The following is a 17,783-nucleotide window of genomic DNA, read 5'->3' on the forward strand; positions in this document are numbered from 1 at the left end:
TGGTATACCTTAAAGAGGGATTCCACCTACAAAAAAAATATTAAAAGCCGGCAGCTATAAATACTACAGCTGCTGACTTTTACTAAATGGACACTCACCTGTCCTGGGTTCCAGTGATTCTGAGGCCGATCGATCGCTCGGCTCTCGGCTGCTGCCGCCACCATTCTAGGTGAGGGAATCAGGAAGTGAAGCGAATCGGCTTCACTTCCCGGTTCCCTACTGCGCATGCGCGAGTCGCGCAGCGCAATAGGAATTGTCCGTGCTGTCTCTGGGACCCGTGTGTGTCCCAGCAGACAGCGCGGCAGGACAGGAAGAGGCATAGACTCCCACGGGAGTCTATGCCCGGAAGTGGGTGTAAATACCTGTCTTTGACAGGTATCTCCACCACCCTCCCCCCCCCTGAAAGGTGCCAATTGTGACACCGGAGGGGGGGAGGGTTCCGATCAGCGGAAGTTCCACTTTAGGGTGGAACCCCGCTTTAAGAGCTCCCTTCCCTTTTTAAGTAAGGTGCCAAGCCAAGCCCAACCCATGAAAAACAACCCCCCCCCCCCCCCACCAAATGATTGGGACCAGTGCACAAAGCAAGGACAGACAGATTTGGGTGTCATCGGCGTAGAGCTGATATTGAAAGCATGGGAGGCCTAACTTTGTGACAAATGCGGGTATCAGATCCCTGCCCTTCTCACTAGCTCATTACAAAGGACCGGCCAATCTCGCACTGCGCTGTCACTTGTGTAACATTGCCACGCTCGGCTTCACCTGGCACAAAGATTTTCCAGCTTACGGGACCCAATCTAGGTGCCAGCAGCCTGGGGGTGATTGTCACTGGGCTAATCAAGCAATTAACCCATTAACTTCCACCACTGACTTTTACTCAGAACTTTAAATATCAGATTTTATGAGCAGTACAAAAATTCCATCTTATCCTTTGTACTCTAATGTTCCCTTTTCAATAGTCCCGACACATCTGATTTCTTTCTCCATACGTTTCTTACTCCAGTGTTGCCTCATCAGTCCAAACATACCCTGAAAATGCTTACATCTCGTACTTTACAGTCTCCTCACCTATCCCTTCATGATAGAGAATTCATTCTCCATACTCAGGTCTTAATGTTCTCTCATCATTCCCAACATAGTCAAGATTTCATCTTCTCTAATATTTTTACACTCTGCTCTTAACATAATAGAGTTACTTTTTAAATACGTTTTCTACAATTGCTGTCTTGTGTAGTTGGACCCCACAAGAATTTCACTATGACCTATAACTAAGACTATGACTAAGGCTGTGCTATGTTGCGGCCCCCGTGTGTGTGCTTTCTTGGAATTTAATGATCTTTTTTCCTTTTAACACCTTGCCCTATATCATAATTTTACAGATTCTAAGCATGAGAATAGATAACCATTTTTGTCTTTTTCTAGGGAGTCTGAAGACACAGCCCTTCTATTTCTGAAGCAAATTTACAAGTCAATAAATGTTCAGCCTGATCAGCTTTTACATTAAGGTGCAGTAACACAAGTCATTTCTTTATTGTGGTTTCCTTTATTGTAGTGCACTTCTGACAATACCGACCTCCTGAAATTATGCATGTATTTTTTTTATTTTTTTTGGTATGCTGACAAAATATTTCTTTATGCACACTGGTATGTTCCCTGACGTATGCTATAGATAAAGATCTTTTGGCAGTCGTGGTGGTTTTTGATATTTTACTAAAATATCCCTTAAATGGCAACTACACATTTGTGCAATTAATTATAGCAAATTAAAACAATAAGTGGTGGCACTGATATTGAAATATGACAATCGATACTGTAACATAAACTTAAATGAAACAACACCCTGTGACAAGTGAAAGTCACTATGAACATTAGTGACCGAAGTGACACAAATTAAAGTACATAAAATAATCTACATTTTGACTCTGACTTCAAAAATATCTTTCTATAGCAGTTGTAGTCTTCCAGATCTTCCACCACACCGCATGTGAAAGTGCCTCCGTTCCCCTTAAACGCATCCACCGGCTCTCTCATGCTCGGTGTATACACTTTATTTATTTATTTTTCTCCAGTCATCTTCCAGGACGGCACACCTGAGATGACTGGTTCACCTGACAGGAAACACAATCAACAACAAATTTAAAAGTCCCCACCCCTCCCTCAGACCCTCAGTTCTTGAGTGTGTGTTTCCCACAGGATGGCAGCGAAACCAAGTTTCTTTCTAAAAATTTTTCTTATGGGGTCTGGGACCCCGTGTTTTTCTCGTGAGGTTCTTTCTTCCTGGGACTAAACAGACAGGGTCTGTGGTGCTCCCTTGTATACCCCCAGGAGAAATCTTGGGGGGGTATCCCTCACTCAAGGTCTCCTTAGGGAGCCTTGTATGAGCCTCGTGGGACAGGGGAGTTGTCCCAGTAGGCTATTCCCCTGTTGTCTTGGTGTTTGTCCTCAGTAGGAAAGGCGCTTACCTGCACATTCGTTGGTGGAGTGGTGAGGTGAGGCCTTTTCCTATGCGGAACGCGGTTGGCGTGCGTTCCAACGCCACAGCGCATGTCCGGAAGTCCAAGGGCGTCACTTCCGGGTATCGAGTTCCGGAAGTGGGACGGCTGGACGCACCGGCGTGCGTTCCAGCCTCAGTGCGCAGGACCGGAAGAGGCCGTACGTCATTTCCGGACGACGGACCTCCTTAAGATGGCGCCGATCGGCGCGTTTTTCAAACAGAACGGGTGTGCTGTGATACACCCAGTCTCCTCGCCCGGCAAAACGCTTTCCCGGCACTTGGAAAAAGACAACAAGGGGACGCTCGAGACCTGATCCAGCGATCCTGCAGGGCAGCAAAGCGCCATGGAAGAGGAAGGTCCGTCTGAGCAGACAGCCGTTGAGGTCGCCACTGGGGGTGAGTGATCCAACTTTATTTAGGGGCAGGGTTCTCTGGGAAGAGCTCCTGTGCCCCTTTTAGGACTTGTGTAGCTAAATTGTCTATTTTTTGACTATTCCCAGGGACCGAAAATTCTGCCCAGGGGTCAGCTGCTAGGTCTAAGGGGAAGGCTACTTCAAAGTCCAGGCGTTGTGGTTACTGTAACTAAGTTAGCACAAGACCACTCCAAACCTTTCTGCGATCGATGTATCATCAAGCTCGCAGGCAAGGAGACCGCTCAGGTCGTGAAGGAATGTAGGGCCTTACAAGCAGAAATGTTGGCTACCCTTCAATCTTTTCAGTCCACCTTTGTGAAGGGTTTGGAGGAAGTACCGTCAGAGAGAGAGACTCCTCAGTTACAGGAAAACTTTTCCACATCTTATGCGGAAAGTTCCCAGGGCCAAGTCTCCCTATTATCTGAGGTGGAGGAAGGCCAGGTCCCAGATTGTAGTTCTGGAGAGGAAGATTCAGACCAAGATAGCCAGGGGGAGGCTAAGCTTGGGGGATTTTTGTTCTCGAGTGAGGACATGGAAGGTTTATTAAGAGCCATTTACACCTCAGAAGATATTCAGGTTCCCTCTGCTCAAGTCTCAGCTCAGGATAGAGTATATAGAGGTTTAGGAAGGTTACAGACCAGAACCTTTCCCATCCACCAGTCTCTGAAGGAGATAATCCTCAGAGAATGGAAGGAACCTGAACGCAAGCTTCTCAAACTGAAAGCTTGGAAAAGGAGGTGTCCCTTTTTAAAGATGAGGAGGAGGAGAAATTTTTTAAAGCTCCTCGCTTGGATGCAGCCTTAGCGCAGGTATCTAAGAGGTCCGATTTATCCTTTGAAGATTCTGGAAATATTCAGGATCAGATGGATAGAAAGTCGGAAACTTTACTCAAAAGAGCCTGGGAGGCGAATGCGGCAGCAATGGCGCCTGCCCTAGCTTCCGCCTGTGTAGCCAGAAATGCTGACACCTGGCTTGGCAAATTAATGGATCATGTTTCCCGCAGTAGGGAGGCTAAAGAGATCGTAGACTCGCTGGAGGTAATCAGTCGAGCAGTGGCATATGTGGCAGATGCAGCAGTGGAGACTGTTAGGACCACAGCAGCAGCACTTTTGAACTCTGCCAGGAGAGCTCTATGGGTCAAGACCTGGGATGGGGATTTTACTTCCAAGTCTCGCCTATGCGGCATCCCCTTTGAAGGTTCCTTGCTGTTTGGTTCAGGCCTAGATCAAGTTTTGTCCCGATCTACGGAGAAGGGCAAGAAATTTCCTGTAAGGCCCAAGAAGGAAAGGGGTAAGAAATTTTTTCGAGGCCCCTATTCAAAGACCCATCATAAGGGGAAAGCTGAACAAAGGAGGAAATGGAACTTGGGAAAAGGAAAAGAAAAAAGTGCAATTCTTTTCTCCAGCTCCGGAGCCTCTCAGAAAGAAGGCAAATGACACCACCGTAAAGGTAGGCGCAAGACTCAGCGATTTCCTTCCACAGTGGGAAAGGATTACGCAGAGTCCATACATTTTAAACCTTTTAGAAGTGGGGTACAGACTGGAATTTCAGACTCATCCCCCACAGGAATTTCTGGTTACTTTTCCTCCCAGGGACCCAACCAAGGCAGAAGGGTTACTGAAAAATCTAAAGGAGCTAGCAGAGCAAAGGGTTATTACTCCAGTACCAACCAATCAGCTTACCCAGGGTTTTTACTCACACGTATTTGTGGTTCCAAAACCCTCAGGAAAATTTCGGTTGATAATAAATTTGAGAAGACTCAACCGTTACCTGCTTCACAAAAAGTTCAGGATGGAGATTATTTACTCAGTAAGAAAACATCTGCAGAGAGGAGTCTTTATGGTCACTCTGGACCTAAAAGACGCTTATCTACACGTACCCATTGCTCCCGAACACCAGAAGTACCTACGCTTCGCAGTTTGCATACAGCAGAGGATACAACACTGGCAGTTCAGGGCTCTTCCCTTTGGGCTGGCGGCAAGTCCAAGGATATTCACAAAGGTGTTAGCCGAAGTAGTAGCATACCTACACCTGCAGGGGATAGGGTTAATACCCTATCTGGACGACTTGCTGATCTACAGTGTGGATCAGAGGCAAGCAGTAATAGACAGAGACATCGTGTTAGAAACTCTGGAGACCTTAGGCTGGATGGTCAGTCGGGAGAAGTCCTCACTGACTCCATCTCAGTCCAAACTATACCTAGGTTACCTATTAGACTCGCAGGCACAGAAGGTATTCTTACCAACAGAGAAGGTAACGAAGGTCCAGAATGCGGTTGTTACCCTTCTCGAAAGAGGAGAAGCCTCTCTGAGATGTATAATGAGACTGCTGGGTCTCATGACGGCCTGCATTCCGGCAGTAACTTGGGCACAACTCCATTCTCGAGAGCTTCAGGCTTTTCTGCTTTCCTCATGGGGAGGAAAAAGAGAAACATTAGAGAACAGAGTACCCATCACAGAGGAGGTATCTCGTTCTCTGCGGTGGTGGCTCGACCCACAGAATTTGTTGACTGGTCGCCCCTGGTCTCAGGTAAACCCTTTGGTCTTAACCACGGATGCCAGCGCTTGGGGTTGGGGGGCTCATCTGGGAGACCGATATACCCAGGGGCCCTGGAACCACAACCAAGCCAGGGAGTCTTCCAATTTCAGGGAGCTTCTGGCAGTAGGCAAAGCCCTAGACTATTTCCGAGAGGAACTGCAGGACAAGGAGGTTCAGGTCCTCTCGGACAACCTGGTTACGGTGGCATACCTAAACCACCAAGGGGGGACAAGGTCGGACAAGCTAAGACGGTTAGCACAACAGATCCTTGTGAAAGCAGAAAAGAGGGTACTTTCACTATCAGCGATTCATATAAAGGGCTCACTCAATCTGCAAGCAGATTTTCTAAGCAGACAGCCCATCCTTCAAGGGGAATGGGGATTGAACAAAGAAATCTTCTTCCTGGTGTGCAGAAATTTTGGCAAACCAGAAATAGATTTGTTCGCTTCCCGGGAGAATGCGAAGGTTCTCAGGTTTTTCTCCCTTTACAAGGATCAAGAAGCAGAAGGGATAGACGCTCTTGTACAAGTGTGGGATTTCAGGCTGGCTTATGCCTTTCCCCCATTGGTGCTCCTTCCCAGAGTCCTACAGAAATGAACCTACTCAGGGTCAGACCTGATACTGATAGCACCCTGGTGGCCCAAGAGAGTTTGGTTTCCCACCATTCAGAGTCTCGCGATAGCTCCCCCACTGCGTCTGCCGGTGCAACGAGACCTACTCAGTCAGGGTCCAATCCTTCACCCCGACCCGGGTCGTCTCTCTCTGACAGCATGGCTATTGAGAGGGAAATACTCCGAGACAGGGGCTGTTCGGAAAAAGTGATAGATACTCTTCTCCTCAGTAGGAAAGGCGTCACCAGAAAAATTTATGCAAAGGTCTGGAAAGTCTTCTCCCACTGGCTACAGTCTAAGGAGGGGGCTCTCCAGATGATACCTACCATCCTAGACTTCCTTCAGGAGGGGGTGGACCAGGGTTTGGCAGTTAGCACCCTAAAGGTCCAGGTGGCAGCCCTGTCCGTGTTTTTTGATAGGAAGCTAGGACAGGAGCCGCTAATAAAAAGATTTTTGTCAGCCAGGGAAAGGGTAGTTCCAGTTAGGTCGGTCAGTTGCCCTCCATGGGATCTGTCCCTGGTTTTAGATGCCCTAACAAGGGGGCCTTTTGAGCCGGTGGCTCAAATTTCGGTTAAACTCTTGTCATTTAAGTTGGCCTTCCTCCTGGCTATCACTACGGCCAGGAGGGTGAGTGATATACAGGCTCTGTCGATTAAAGAGCCGTTTTTGCGCATCCTAGAGGATAGGGTAATCCTCACTCAGGATCCTCTTTATTTGCCAAAGGTAGCTTCATTATTTCACAGAACACAGGAGATTATTCTCCCGTCCTTTTGCCAGAATCCTAAGAATAAGGAAGAGGAAAGATTTCATTTCTTAGATGTCAGGCGTTGTCTCCTAGTCTATTTAGAAAGGGTGAAAGACTTTAGGAGATCCAGTCATCTATTGGTCACTTTTTCAGGGAAGAAAAAGGGTCTTCAAGCATCTAAGTCTACGATAGCTAGATGGGTTAGACAAACCATATCCATCGCTTATAGACAGGCAGGTAAACCAGTACCAACCCGCCTTAAGGCGCATTCAGCCAGATCCCTAGCGACCTCCTGGGCAGAGAGGGCAGGCGCCTCAATCGACCAGATCTGCAAAGCAGCAACATGGACGAGCCATAGAACATTTCTGAGGCACTACAGAGTGGAGCTGTTGTCCCCTCAGGATTTGGCATTTGGCAGGAAGGTCCTACAAGCGGTTGTCCCGCCCTAAAGGTAGGCCTGAACTTCTTGCTTATCCTCTCAGGTGTGCCGTCCTGGAAGATGACTGGAGAAAATGACCAGTTACACTTACCGGTAACGTCTTTTCTAGGAAATCTTCCAGGACGGCAGGCCTACTCCCTACCCTTGTTTTATTGGTGTGATATATTAATTCTTCACAGAATGTTCCCTCTGACACTGGTGTGGGATTTTCTTTACCATAACTGAGGGTCTGAGGGAGGGGTGGGGACTTTTAAATTTGTTGTTGATTGTGTTTCCTGTCAGGTGGACCAGTCATCTCAGGTGTGCCGTCCTGGAAGATTTCCTAGAAAAGACGTTACCGGTAAGTGTAACTGGTCATTTTCACCCTCAAAGGGTTAAGTCACCCCACCGATATCCAATCGTGCATATGGAAAAATCTGTCCGCATGAAAATAAAATAAGTGCTCCAATAGTGTGATGACGTTTAAAACAATTTAATGAATAAAAGCAAATCTCCAACTAATGCACTCGCATAAATCCAGATAAAGTAATGATGAAAACAATCCTGCTGTTACCACACAGTCCGAGTCGGTTAGCATGAGATGCAGATCCTACACCGCTGGGTATGCTGTGACCACAGTCTGCCACCACTTGATAACAGGATGATTGCGAGTCAAAATTTTGATTTCATTTATTTACTTTAATGTGTGTCACTGATGTTCATAGTGACTTTCACTTGTCTCAGGGTGTTATTTCATTTAGGTTGGTTTATGTTGCAGTATTGATTGGTCACATTTCAATATCAGCGCCACTATTTACTTTTACATTTTTAGGTAGAGGGTAAAATACAGTCCTCCTTTTTTTTGATTTATTTATAGTGCCAGCTTTAATCACATCTCAAAACTTTCCAAAGGGCGCAGTGGTAGGGCTTCCAGTGTGGAAGTGTTAAACTTGCTGACCATCAGTTAGACAAATTAAAACAATAGCCTAGCACAGCCATTCTCAACCAGGTTTCCGTGGAACCCTGGGGTTCCTCCAGAGGTTGCTAGGGGTTCCTTGAGCTGCGGCTGGTGAACCACCTATTTGATGATGTCTGCAGAGTTCAAGGTTTAGCAGCACTTGGCAAAGCCAGCAGCATAACACCAAATATCTTTTCAGCTGTCTTTAAGGGTGGCATTCTAAACACCACTTTAAGGGGGACATTCTTCCTATTCACCACCGATATAAGGAGCATTGTTCCTATTGAGCCCTGCTGATTTGGTTTTATAAGGGTTCCTTGAGACATGAAAATTATTTATGGGGTTCCTCCTAGGGTTAAAAGGTAGAGAAAGCCTTGCCTAGCATATACAATTGCTACAACAGTCATATTTTAATCTACAGTATAACTTTAGGCAAAACTTCTTCTTTATATTAAAATTTTTATTTTATTTTTTTTTCTTTCGTTTTGGGTAAGGGTTATAACCTGTCCGTCTTGTCCCCAAACCCCACTCCCCCCACTCTTCTTTTTTTTTTTATTTTTTATTTTTTTTAATGCAATCTGTGTCCCATTGTGGAGATTTCCCTTCACTTCCTCTTGCTTAGCCAAGCAGGAAGTCAGAGGCAATCCTTGCAAATTAAGGGAAAACCGTTGGAAGTTTTACCCTCTTACTTTTCTGGAGAGACGACCCAAAATTTGGGATTTTCTTTACTTTCAATGATTTATGAATATAAGGCTACATAATTATTTGGGACTTTACATGTACCTCCTCGGGTATAATAAAGCTGCATCTTTATTTTTATTTATTTTTTTCTTTGGCTTTCTTCCCTTCTAATTTTCTCCTGGTGATCTGGCCAGTAAAACATCTCCTATATTCGTGCCCACACTCTGGATGATGGACAACAGCAGACAGCAACATTTTAAGTCTGGGGGAAGGGAAGTGTTAAATGTAGGGATGCACCGAAATTTCGGCAGCCGAAACATATCGGCCGAAAATGCCCTTTTCGGCAATTTGCCGAAAGGAAAAAACAGCTGATAATTGAGCTGAAAATGGGGCGTGGCCTGGGCGGAACTCCGCCCCGCCCGCCCCTGGTGCCTCCCATGATGGGGGTGAATAGCGCAGGACTGATGCAGCCAGCGATGCCCCTCTGCAGTGAAGAGAGCCGTCTGGTTGAATAGAGCGCCGGGAACATCACAGCTTTAATTTCAATAGCTGTGTGTTCTCCGTCGCGCGCTGTCACACACAGCCCCTCCCCCCTTTGGAGGGGCTTTGCTGTCTGCATCACAGGGGGCAACACACACTGGCTGCATCACAGGGGGCAACACACACTGGCTGCATCACAGGGGGCAACACACACTGGCTGCATCACAGGGGGCAACACACACTGGCTGCATCACAGGGGGCAACACTGGCTGCACTTATCTCTTATCAGGTCGCCAGCCTCTGGCCACCTCCTGTACCGCGTCGCCAGCCTCTGGCCACCTCCTGTACCGCGTCGCCAGCCTCTGGCCACCTCCTGTACCGCGTCGCCAGCCTCTGACCACCTCCTGTACCGCGTCGCCAGCCTCTGACCACCTCCTGTACCGCGTCGCCAGCCTCTGACCACCTCCTGTATAAAAATATTTTTTGAAAACAGTCATTTTCGGTATCGGTGCGGTTTCGGTTTTCGGCCTAGTGTATTTTTCATTTTCGGTATCGGTTTCGGCACCAAAAAACCCATTCGGTGCATCCCTATATTAGCAAATATAAATACATCAACACCTTGAAGCCAAACTCCAGCTCACACATTACTTAATCAGTTGCAGCAAACAGTTTTTTTTTTTTTTTCCTTTTCAGGACATTACACATAAGAATTGGTAAGATGTAGAGCTGCACGATTAATCTTTAACAAAATCATGATCTCGATTCAACCACCCCCCCCCCACAATGCTAATCGGCCATTTCCACTATTCTATATGAACAGAGCCAAGCTGTCAAAGAAAAAAAGCCGACCAATGTTTAACATTCCTCAGCGCTGAGAGGTCGAGAAGAGAACAGACATGGGGGTTATTTACTAAATCTGGAGGGTGCAAAGTTTGCTGCAAGTCTGCGTGGAAACCAAATCGGCTTCCAGTTTTTGTCAAAGCTTTAATTGAACAAGCTGAAGCCAAAAGCTGATTGGCTACCATGTACTGCCACATCAGATTCTGAGTGCTCCAGTTAGTAAATCTCCCTCTAACTATCTTTTTTTAGTTCTCTTTAGATTAATGGATGAACTTCGTTATGTAAATGTCAGTTTAACCACTTAAAGACAATATTTTTGCTAGAAAACTACGTGGAACTCCCAAACATAGATTTTTATTTATTTATTTTTTGTTTTTTTTTAGTAGAGACCCTAGAGAATAACATGGCGGTCTTTGCAATATTTTCTGATATACTGTATTTGCACAGCAGTCTTTCAAACGCATTTTTTTGGGGGAAAAATACACTTCAATTTAACAAAAAAAATAATTAAAATCATAAAGTTAGCCCAATTATTTTTTTTTATTTTGTATAATGTGAAAGATGATGTGGCGCCACAAGAATCGTAAGAGAATCGTGATCTTTATTCTAAGCAAAAAAAAGAATGCGTTTCTCATTTTATCCAGGATTGTACAGCTCTAGTAAGCTGCAATATAATAGATGGTTCTGGGTTTAATGCTGCTTTTAACCACTTCAGTACCGGGCACTTTTACTCCCTTCCTGCCCAGGCCAATCTTTAGCGCTGTCACATTTTGAATGACAGTTGCGTGGTCATGCAACAACTTGCCCATATGAAATTTTCATAAAAAAATTTTTACGCGACCTAGAGCTTTTTTTTTTTTTTTTTTTTTTTTTTTTTTTTTTATGGGTGGTATTTAATTACCACTGTGTTCATATTTTTTTTTTTTTTTTTTTTATTTTTTTTTTCCCCATTTAGAAAAAAAAAAGTTTGGAAAATCATCTTTTCTTTTCTATGATAACATGTTGTAAGTAAATTGTTATTCTTAAATTTAGGCCAAAATGTATTCTGCTACATTTCTGGTGAAAATAACCCAAATCGATGTATATTTTTTAGTCTGTAGGAAAGTTAGAGTCCAAAAACTATGGTGTATATCTGAAAATCGATCAATACCGATGGCTTATCTAATTTCTTGAGGCCCGAAAATGCCAGGAAAGTACAAATACCCCTCAAATGACCCCTTTTTGGAAAACAGTCCAAGGTTTTAAACAAGAGGCATAGAGGTGTGTGTGTGTGTGTGTGTGTGTGTACAATGCCTTGCGAAAGTATTCGGCCCCCTTGAACTTTTTAACCTTTTGTCACATTTCAGGCTTCAAACATAAAGATATAAAATTTTAATTTTTTTTGTGAAGAATCACCAACAAGTGGGACACAATTGTGAAGTGGAACAAAATCTATTGGATATTTTAAACTTTTTTTAGCAAATTAAAAACTGAAAAGTGGTGCGTGCTAAATTATTCGGCCCCTTTACTTTCAGTGCAGCAAACTCACTCCAGAAGTTCAGCCAGGATCTCTGAATGATCCAATGTTGTCCTAAATGACTGATGGTGATAAATAGAATCCACCTGTGTGTAATCAAGTCTCTATATAAATGCACCTGCTCTGTGATAGTCTCAGGGTTCTGTTGAAGGCGCAGAGAGCATCATGAAGACCAAGGAACACACCAGGCAGGTCCGTAATACTGTTGTGGAGAAGTTTAAAGCCGGATTTGGATACAAAAAGATTTCCCAAGCTTTAAACATCCCAAGGAGCACTGTGCAAGCGATCATTTTGAAATGGGAGTATCAGACCACTGCAAATCTACCAAGACCTGGCCGTCCCTCTAAACTTTCAGCTCAGACAAGGAGAAGACTGATCAGAGATGCAGCCAAGAGGCCCATGATCACTCTGGATGAACTGCAGAGAACTACAGCTGAGGTGGGAGAGTCTGTCCATAGGACAACAATCAGTCGTACACTGCGAAATCAGGCCTTTATGGAAGAGTGGCAAGAAGAAAGCCATTTCTCAAAGATATCCATAAAAAGTCTCGTCTAAAGTTTGCCACAAGCCACCTGGGAGACACACCAAACATGTGGAAGAAGGTGCTCTGGTCAGATGAAACCAAAATCCAACTTTTTACCCACAATGCAAAACGATATAACACACCATCCCCACTGTCAAACATGGTGGTGGCAGCATCATGGTTTGGGCCTGCTTTTCTTCAGCAGGGACAGGGAAGATGGTTAAAATTGAGGGGAAGGTGGATGCAGCCAAATACAGGACCATTCTGGATGAAAACCTGCAAAAGACCTGAAACTGGGACGGAGATTTATCTTCCAACAAGACAATGATCCCAAACATACAGCAAAATCTACAAAGGAATGGTTCACAAATAAACGTATCCAGGTGTTAGAATGGCCAAGTCAAAGTCCAGACCTGAATCCAATCGAGAATCTGTGGAAAGAGCTGAAAACTGCTGTTCACAAACGCTCTCCATCCAACCTCACTAAGCTCGAGCTGTTTTGCAAGGAAGAATGGGCAAGAATTTCAGTCTCTCGATGTGCAAAACTGATAGAGACATACCCCAAGCGACTTGCAGCTGTAATCGCAGCAAAAGGTGGCTCTACAAAGTATTAACGCAAGGGGGCCGAATAATTTTGCACGCCCCACTTTTCATTTTTTTATTAGTTAAAAAAGTTTCAAAAATCCAATAGATTTCGTTCCACTTCACAATTGTGTCCCACTTGTTGGTGACTCTTCACAAAAAATAAAAATTTTATATCTTTATGTTTGAAGCCTGAAATGTGGCAAAAGGTTGAAAAGTTCAAGGGGGCCGAATACTTTCGCAAGGCACTGTATGTATGTATGTATATGTATAATATAGTCTAATACATTTTTAAATATTAAAGTCTCTGTTTTTTTGTCTTTTTATTATTGAATTACTTTTGTTGCAGGTGGCGGTTGCTGATCATGCTGCATTTCTGAGATTTTGAAGACGACGTGTTTTTTCCTGGTTCTTTTTGGAAAGGAGCCGGCCATCTATGAATGAACGGCACTGTGATCATAGTTTTTATCATATAACAAAATTCTATTGTGAAGGAGCCCAATCTTGTACAGAGCATAGAAGATATTATTTTACATGAAATAAAGGCTCAATCTCTTACAGTCTGGAGAGTTCTCTGTGTGCAGCATTGTGTATACTGCTGGTTTTATCTGGTTTTAATGCAGTCCAATTGTGACATCATAAATGGTGGTCAGTTTACAGTCAGATATGTGTTAGGAAATATTTTTTGCTTTACTCGGCTACCAGATTCTCCCATTTTAGGCCAATTATTTTATAGCAGAAGTAAGAGACCAAATATGGAGTACAGGATGTCCATGCCATGTCTGGTGCCTGGTTTAGTGATTGCTGGTCTGAAGTGTGTGCCAGAATTCCAGGAATCCAGATGAGCTGGTACATGAATTAAACAAAAGTTAAGCTATTGCCTTCAGTCATTATTCCAGGTTTCAAAGCCAATGTGGAATCTGATTGCAATTGTTTACAGACCTAGTTTGGCTCAGATGTTTCCCACACTAGTCGTCCTGTACCAGCACTAGGTCCTGCTTTCTCTACGCTGGGGATCAGCAACCAGTAGATCAGACGGTTGACTGGTAGATCACCATCTGGCCTTGCTGACCCACCATCCCAGAGCATCAAACTGAGTGCAGTGCAGAGGGACTACTTGTAAAGTTGGAGCTGTAGTAGGGAGCCGTTGCCTTCTGTGTAATGCCGGCTCGTGTCCCATGCAGATGCCAACTGCACTCCACCCCTTACCCAGCTAGCGGTCTCCAGTGTGGTGCCAGCAGCAGGAAAGAAGAGATCTTTCAGATCAGTTTGAAGCAATGATGTGCTGCGGTTTAACCACACCGTGGGCGCGGTGCAGTGTACCTGCAGTTTTCTTGCAGGTTAGCTGCTCTTAGCCATAGACTTCTATTATATCCTGTGGCTTTGGTGCACTTTCTGAATGCAGGCATTTTGGTACACTTTCAGAAAGTGCACCACACCTGCAGGATCTAATAGAAGTCTATGGCAAAGCGCAGCTAACCCAGGAAAGTCGCAAATGCGCTGCACCCACGGTGCAGGTAAACAGCACATCTGTGTGAAAGCAGCCTTATAGGGGGCTTTGAACAGTAAGGGTCCATTTACATTTTTAGTTTGGGGGCTAGTAAAACTCCATAGTTAACTCCTTCCCGCCGAGCGTACGCAGATGTGCGTACTCGGCTTCCGAGGGGTATACCGGGATGATGCCCGCACCTGCAGGCATCATCCCGGTACCGTTTTTTTCAGCAGGCGATAGGCTATCCAGCCATAACAACCGATGCGGCTAAAAGCCGCTCTGCTGTTATGCGGGAGGGGATGTCGCGCTCCCCCTCCCGCCGCTGTTACCGGTGCTCCCGCTCGATCGGGAGCACCGATTCCATGTCCGCTGCCTCCGGCTGCTGGGGAGGAACTGGAACGAAGCCGTAATCGGATTCATTCCAGTCTCCTCATAGTAAACACGGAAGCGACGTCATGACGTCCCTTCCCGTTTACTCGGCTGCCAATGGCGCCGGTTTTAAAAATATATCCGGTATTCAGAATCGCAGTTTTCGGCGATCTGAATACATTGAAGTGTAAAGGAGGGGTGGGGGGTCTTTTAGAGCCCGATCCCTCCATAAAGAGTACCTGTCACCACCTATTACTGTCACAAGGGATGTTTACATTCCTTGTGACGGCAATAAAAGTGGTCAAATTTTTTATTTTTTTTTTAAAACAATTTACTCATTTTAAAATAAAATAAATAAAAAAAATCCTTTTTTTAAAGCGTCCGCCGTCCCCGCGAGCTCGCGAAGCAAAGAAAACGTATACGGAAGTTGCGCCCACGTATGTAAACGGTGTTCAAATCACACATGTGAGGTATCGCCGCGATCGTCGGAGCGAGAGCAATAATTCTAGCACTAGACCTCCTCTGCAACGCTAACCTGGTAACCGTAAAAAAAATTAAAGCGTCACCTATTGAGATTTTTAGGTACCGTACAAGTGCGTGCAGTTATAAAGTGTGACAATCCACAAGTGCGTGCAATTATAAAGTGTGACATGTTTGGGATCTATTTACTCGGCGTAACATCTTTCACATTATGCAAAAAATTGGGCTAATTTTACTGTTTTGCTTTTTTTAAATTCATGAAAGTGTCCCTTTTTTCCCAAAAAGTTGCGTTTAAAACACTGCTGCGCAAATACCGTGTGACATAAAATATTGCAACAATCGTCGTTTTATTCTCTAGAGTCTCTGCTAAAAAAAAAAAATATATATATATATATATAGAATGTTTGGAGGTTCCAAGTAATTTTCTAGCAAAAAATATGGATTTTAACTTTTAAACACCAAATGCCAAAAATAGGCTTAGTCATGAAAGGGTTAAAGTGGTTGTAAACCCTTACAAACCACTTTGACCTACAGGTAAGCCTAGATTAAGGCTTACCTGTAGGTCCGAGAAATATCTCCTAAACCTACACGGTTTAGGAGATATTTGCCAAAACACAGGCACCGCTGTCAATGGCGATATGCCACAAGTGGCGGCTCCCGTGCGCATGTGCGGGAGTGACTTCATCGCGGCTTCGTCAAATGACAGGGGCGGAGCAGCGAGACCCACCGAGAAGATGGATGCTCCAGACTACAGGGGACAGCGGTGACTTCGCTGGCTCCTGTGTCAGGTAAGTGACACATAATGGACTACTATGCAATGCATAGTAGTCCATTATGCTTTACCTTTGCAGGGAGGCAAAGAGGAAGTAAACCCATTAGGGTTTACTTCCTCTTTAAGGGGTGTTTACCACTCCTGCCTCAGCCGCACCCTATTTAGCTGTAGTGGCCAGGGGTGTGCACGTGTCACAGGCGCAGCAAGAGTAATACGCCCTGTCATGGTTGGTTGGGTGTAGCACCTGCCAAGCATGACCTGTTCAAGTGAATGATGCCACTTTGCAAGTGCCCTGCTACCTTGCGCAGTACAGAAAACAAGGTTAAAACGGGCAGCTTTGTGTTGCTTTCTCACCACCTGCTTTAACCCTTTGGACCCTGTAGAAGCATGCAGTTATATGGTGCTTACAGAAAGGCCCCGTTTACTTGAATGTGTTGCAATTGGCAGTCTGTAGCACCCACCAAAAGCAGCATTCCTTATGTGGCATGTGTATACCTTTTTGGCTGCTGCCTCAGCAGCTAAAGGGGGTAGGGATTGGGAGCAGTAAATCCGCAAATCAGCCGCAGGGTTTTGCTGCACACCAACTTTTTATGAACAAGCCCTAAGGATGCTTCTGTAGAATGCAACTAAGGGTTCATGCACTGCTCCTCTAAAAAATGATCCAAGTGTGTTTGACAGGTGGTGAGGAGGCGATATGTTACCTCCTCCCCACCTGATTTAAACCCATGATTGCTGTGCAATGCACGCAATTGCCATACTGTAGTGCGGCAATTAGAAGTTTATATCGGGTGTGAGGCGGCAACACTGTGCCCAGGTGATCTTTGACTTCTTCCATGTTGTTCAGGTAGATCTCCACCTCTTTAAGGTTGCCTACCCCTGCTCCATGCAGTCTAGGTGACATTATCGGTGCTATTCATTAATACATTTGTACATACTGACAGCAATATCTACAGTAAGCTTTGTATGAAGTATTTTCTTTGTTGAAAGCTTAAGAGCAGTTGTGTGTGTTCAATATGGGGCTGTTATACATAGAACTTATGGGAGTGCAGAATCATATTCTATAACCTATTAGCAGGATTTTAACACGCTCCAATTAATACTGAACCCTGCTAGCAGCTTGTTTAAACCGACAGTCAGCACTTGTATCAAGATCTGTTTAACTTTCCCAAACAAAGTGACAGGTTCTTAAAAGTGGTAGTACAGTCCGCTCTTTCAGTTGTACCTACAGGTAAGCCCAGGGCAGCCATCAGAAATTATGAGGCCCCTTACACAGCTTTAGGCCTGGGTCTGACTGCCAACATTCCCCAGGGCCCTCCCACTGGCTGTCCCACCGAATCCACCCACTGGCCACCCTCCTTCTCCATTCCATGTCCTGCTCCAGTCCCTCCATCCCATTTCCTCCTACCACAGAAGGTGGGAAGTGGAACAGGAAGGGAGCAGGGGGGCAGTGGGTTAGGAGGGGGGATTGTCGCAGGAGAAGAGCAGCATGACAGGAGGGGGCAGCTGGATGAAAGGGAGGAAGCGGAACTGGAAGGGGAAATGTCATGGGAGAAGGTCAGCGGGACAGGAGGGAGAAGTGTCATGGAAGGGAGGCAGCAGCAGGAAAGGTCGGGGGACAGCCCACAGATTAGAGGCAGTGTCTCAGGAGGGGGGCAGGTGAGAGGCAGTGCCTCAGGTGCGGGACAGGTGAGAGGCAGTGCCTCAGGTGGCGGACAGCGGGACAGGTGAGAGGCAGTGCCTCAGGTGGCGGACAGCGGGACAGGTGAGAGGCAGTGCCTCAGGTGGCGGACAGCGGGACAGGTGAGAGGCAGTGCCTCAGGTGGGGGACAGCGGGACAGGTGAGAGGCAGTGCCTCAGGTGGGGGACAGGTGAGA

At 45.5% G+C, this 17,783-nt stretch overlaps 1 protein-coding gene across 2 annotated transcripts in view; it reads left to right on the top strand.

The window, feature by feature from the left end:
* The window catches only part of SEC23IP (SEC23 interacting protein), a 60,791-nt gene extending 47,435 nt beyond the window's left edge, over positions 1 to 13,356 (top strand). For both annotated transcript variants that reach the window (XM_077455466.1, XM_077455467.1), the window contains exons 18-19: positions 1,420 to 1,502; positions 13,146 to 13,356. In XM_077455466.1, the coding sequence (XP_077311592.1) occupies positions 1,420 to 1,501 (82 nt within the window). In that variant the 3' untranslated portion in view covers position 1,502; positions 13,146 to 13,356. The remainder of the gene's footprint in view (positions 1 to 1,419; positions 1,503 to 13,145) is intronic.
* The last annotated feature ends 4,427 nt before the right edge of the window (positions 13,357 to 17,783 follow it).

The sequence above is a fragment of the Lithobates pipiens genome, unplaced genomic scaffold (assembly GCF_037356315.1).
Source record: "Lithobates pipiens isolate NorthernLeopardFrog02 unplaced genomic scaffold, aLitPip1_a1.2 Scaffold_25, whole genome shotgun sequence".
NCBI lineage: Eukaryota > Metazoa > Chordata > Amphibia > Anura > Ranidae > Lithobates > Lithobates pipiens.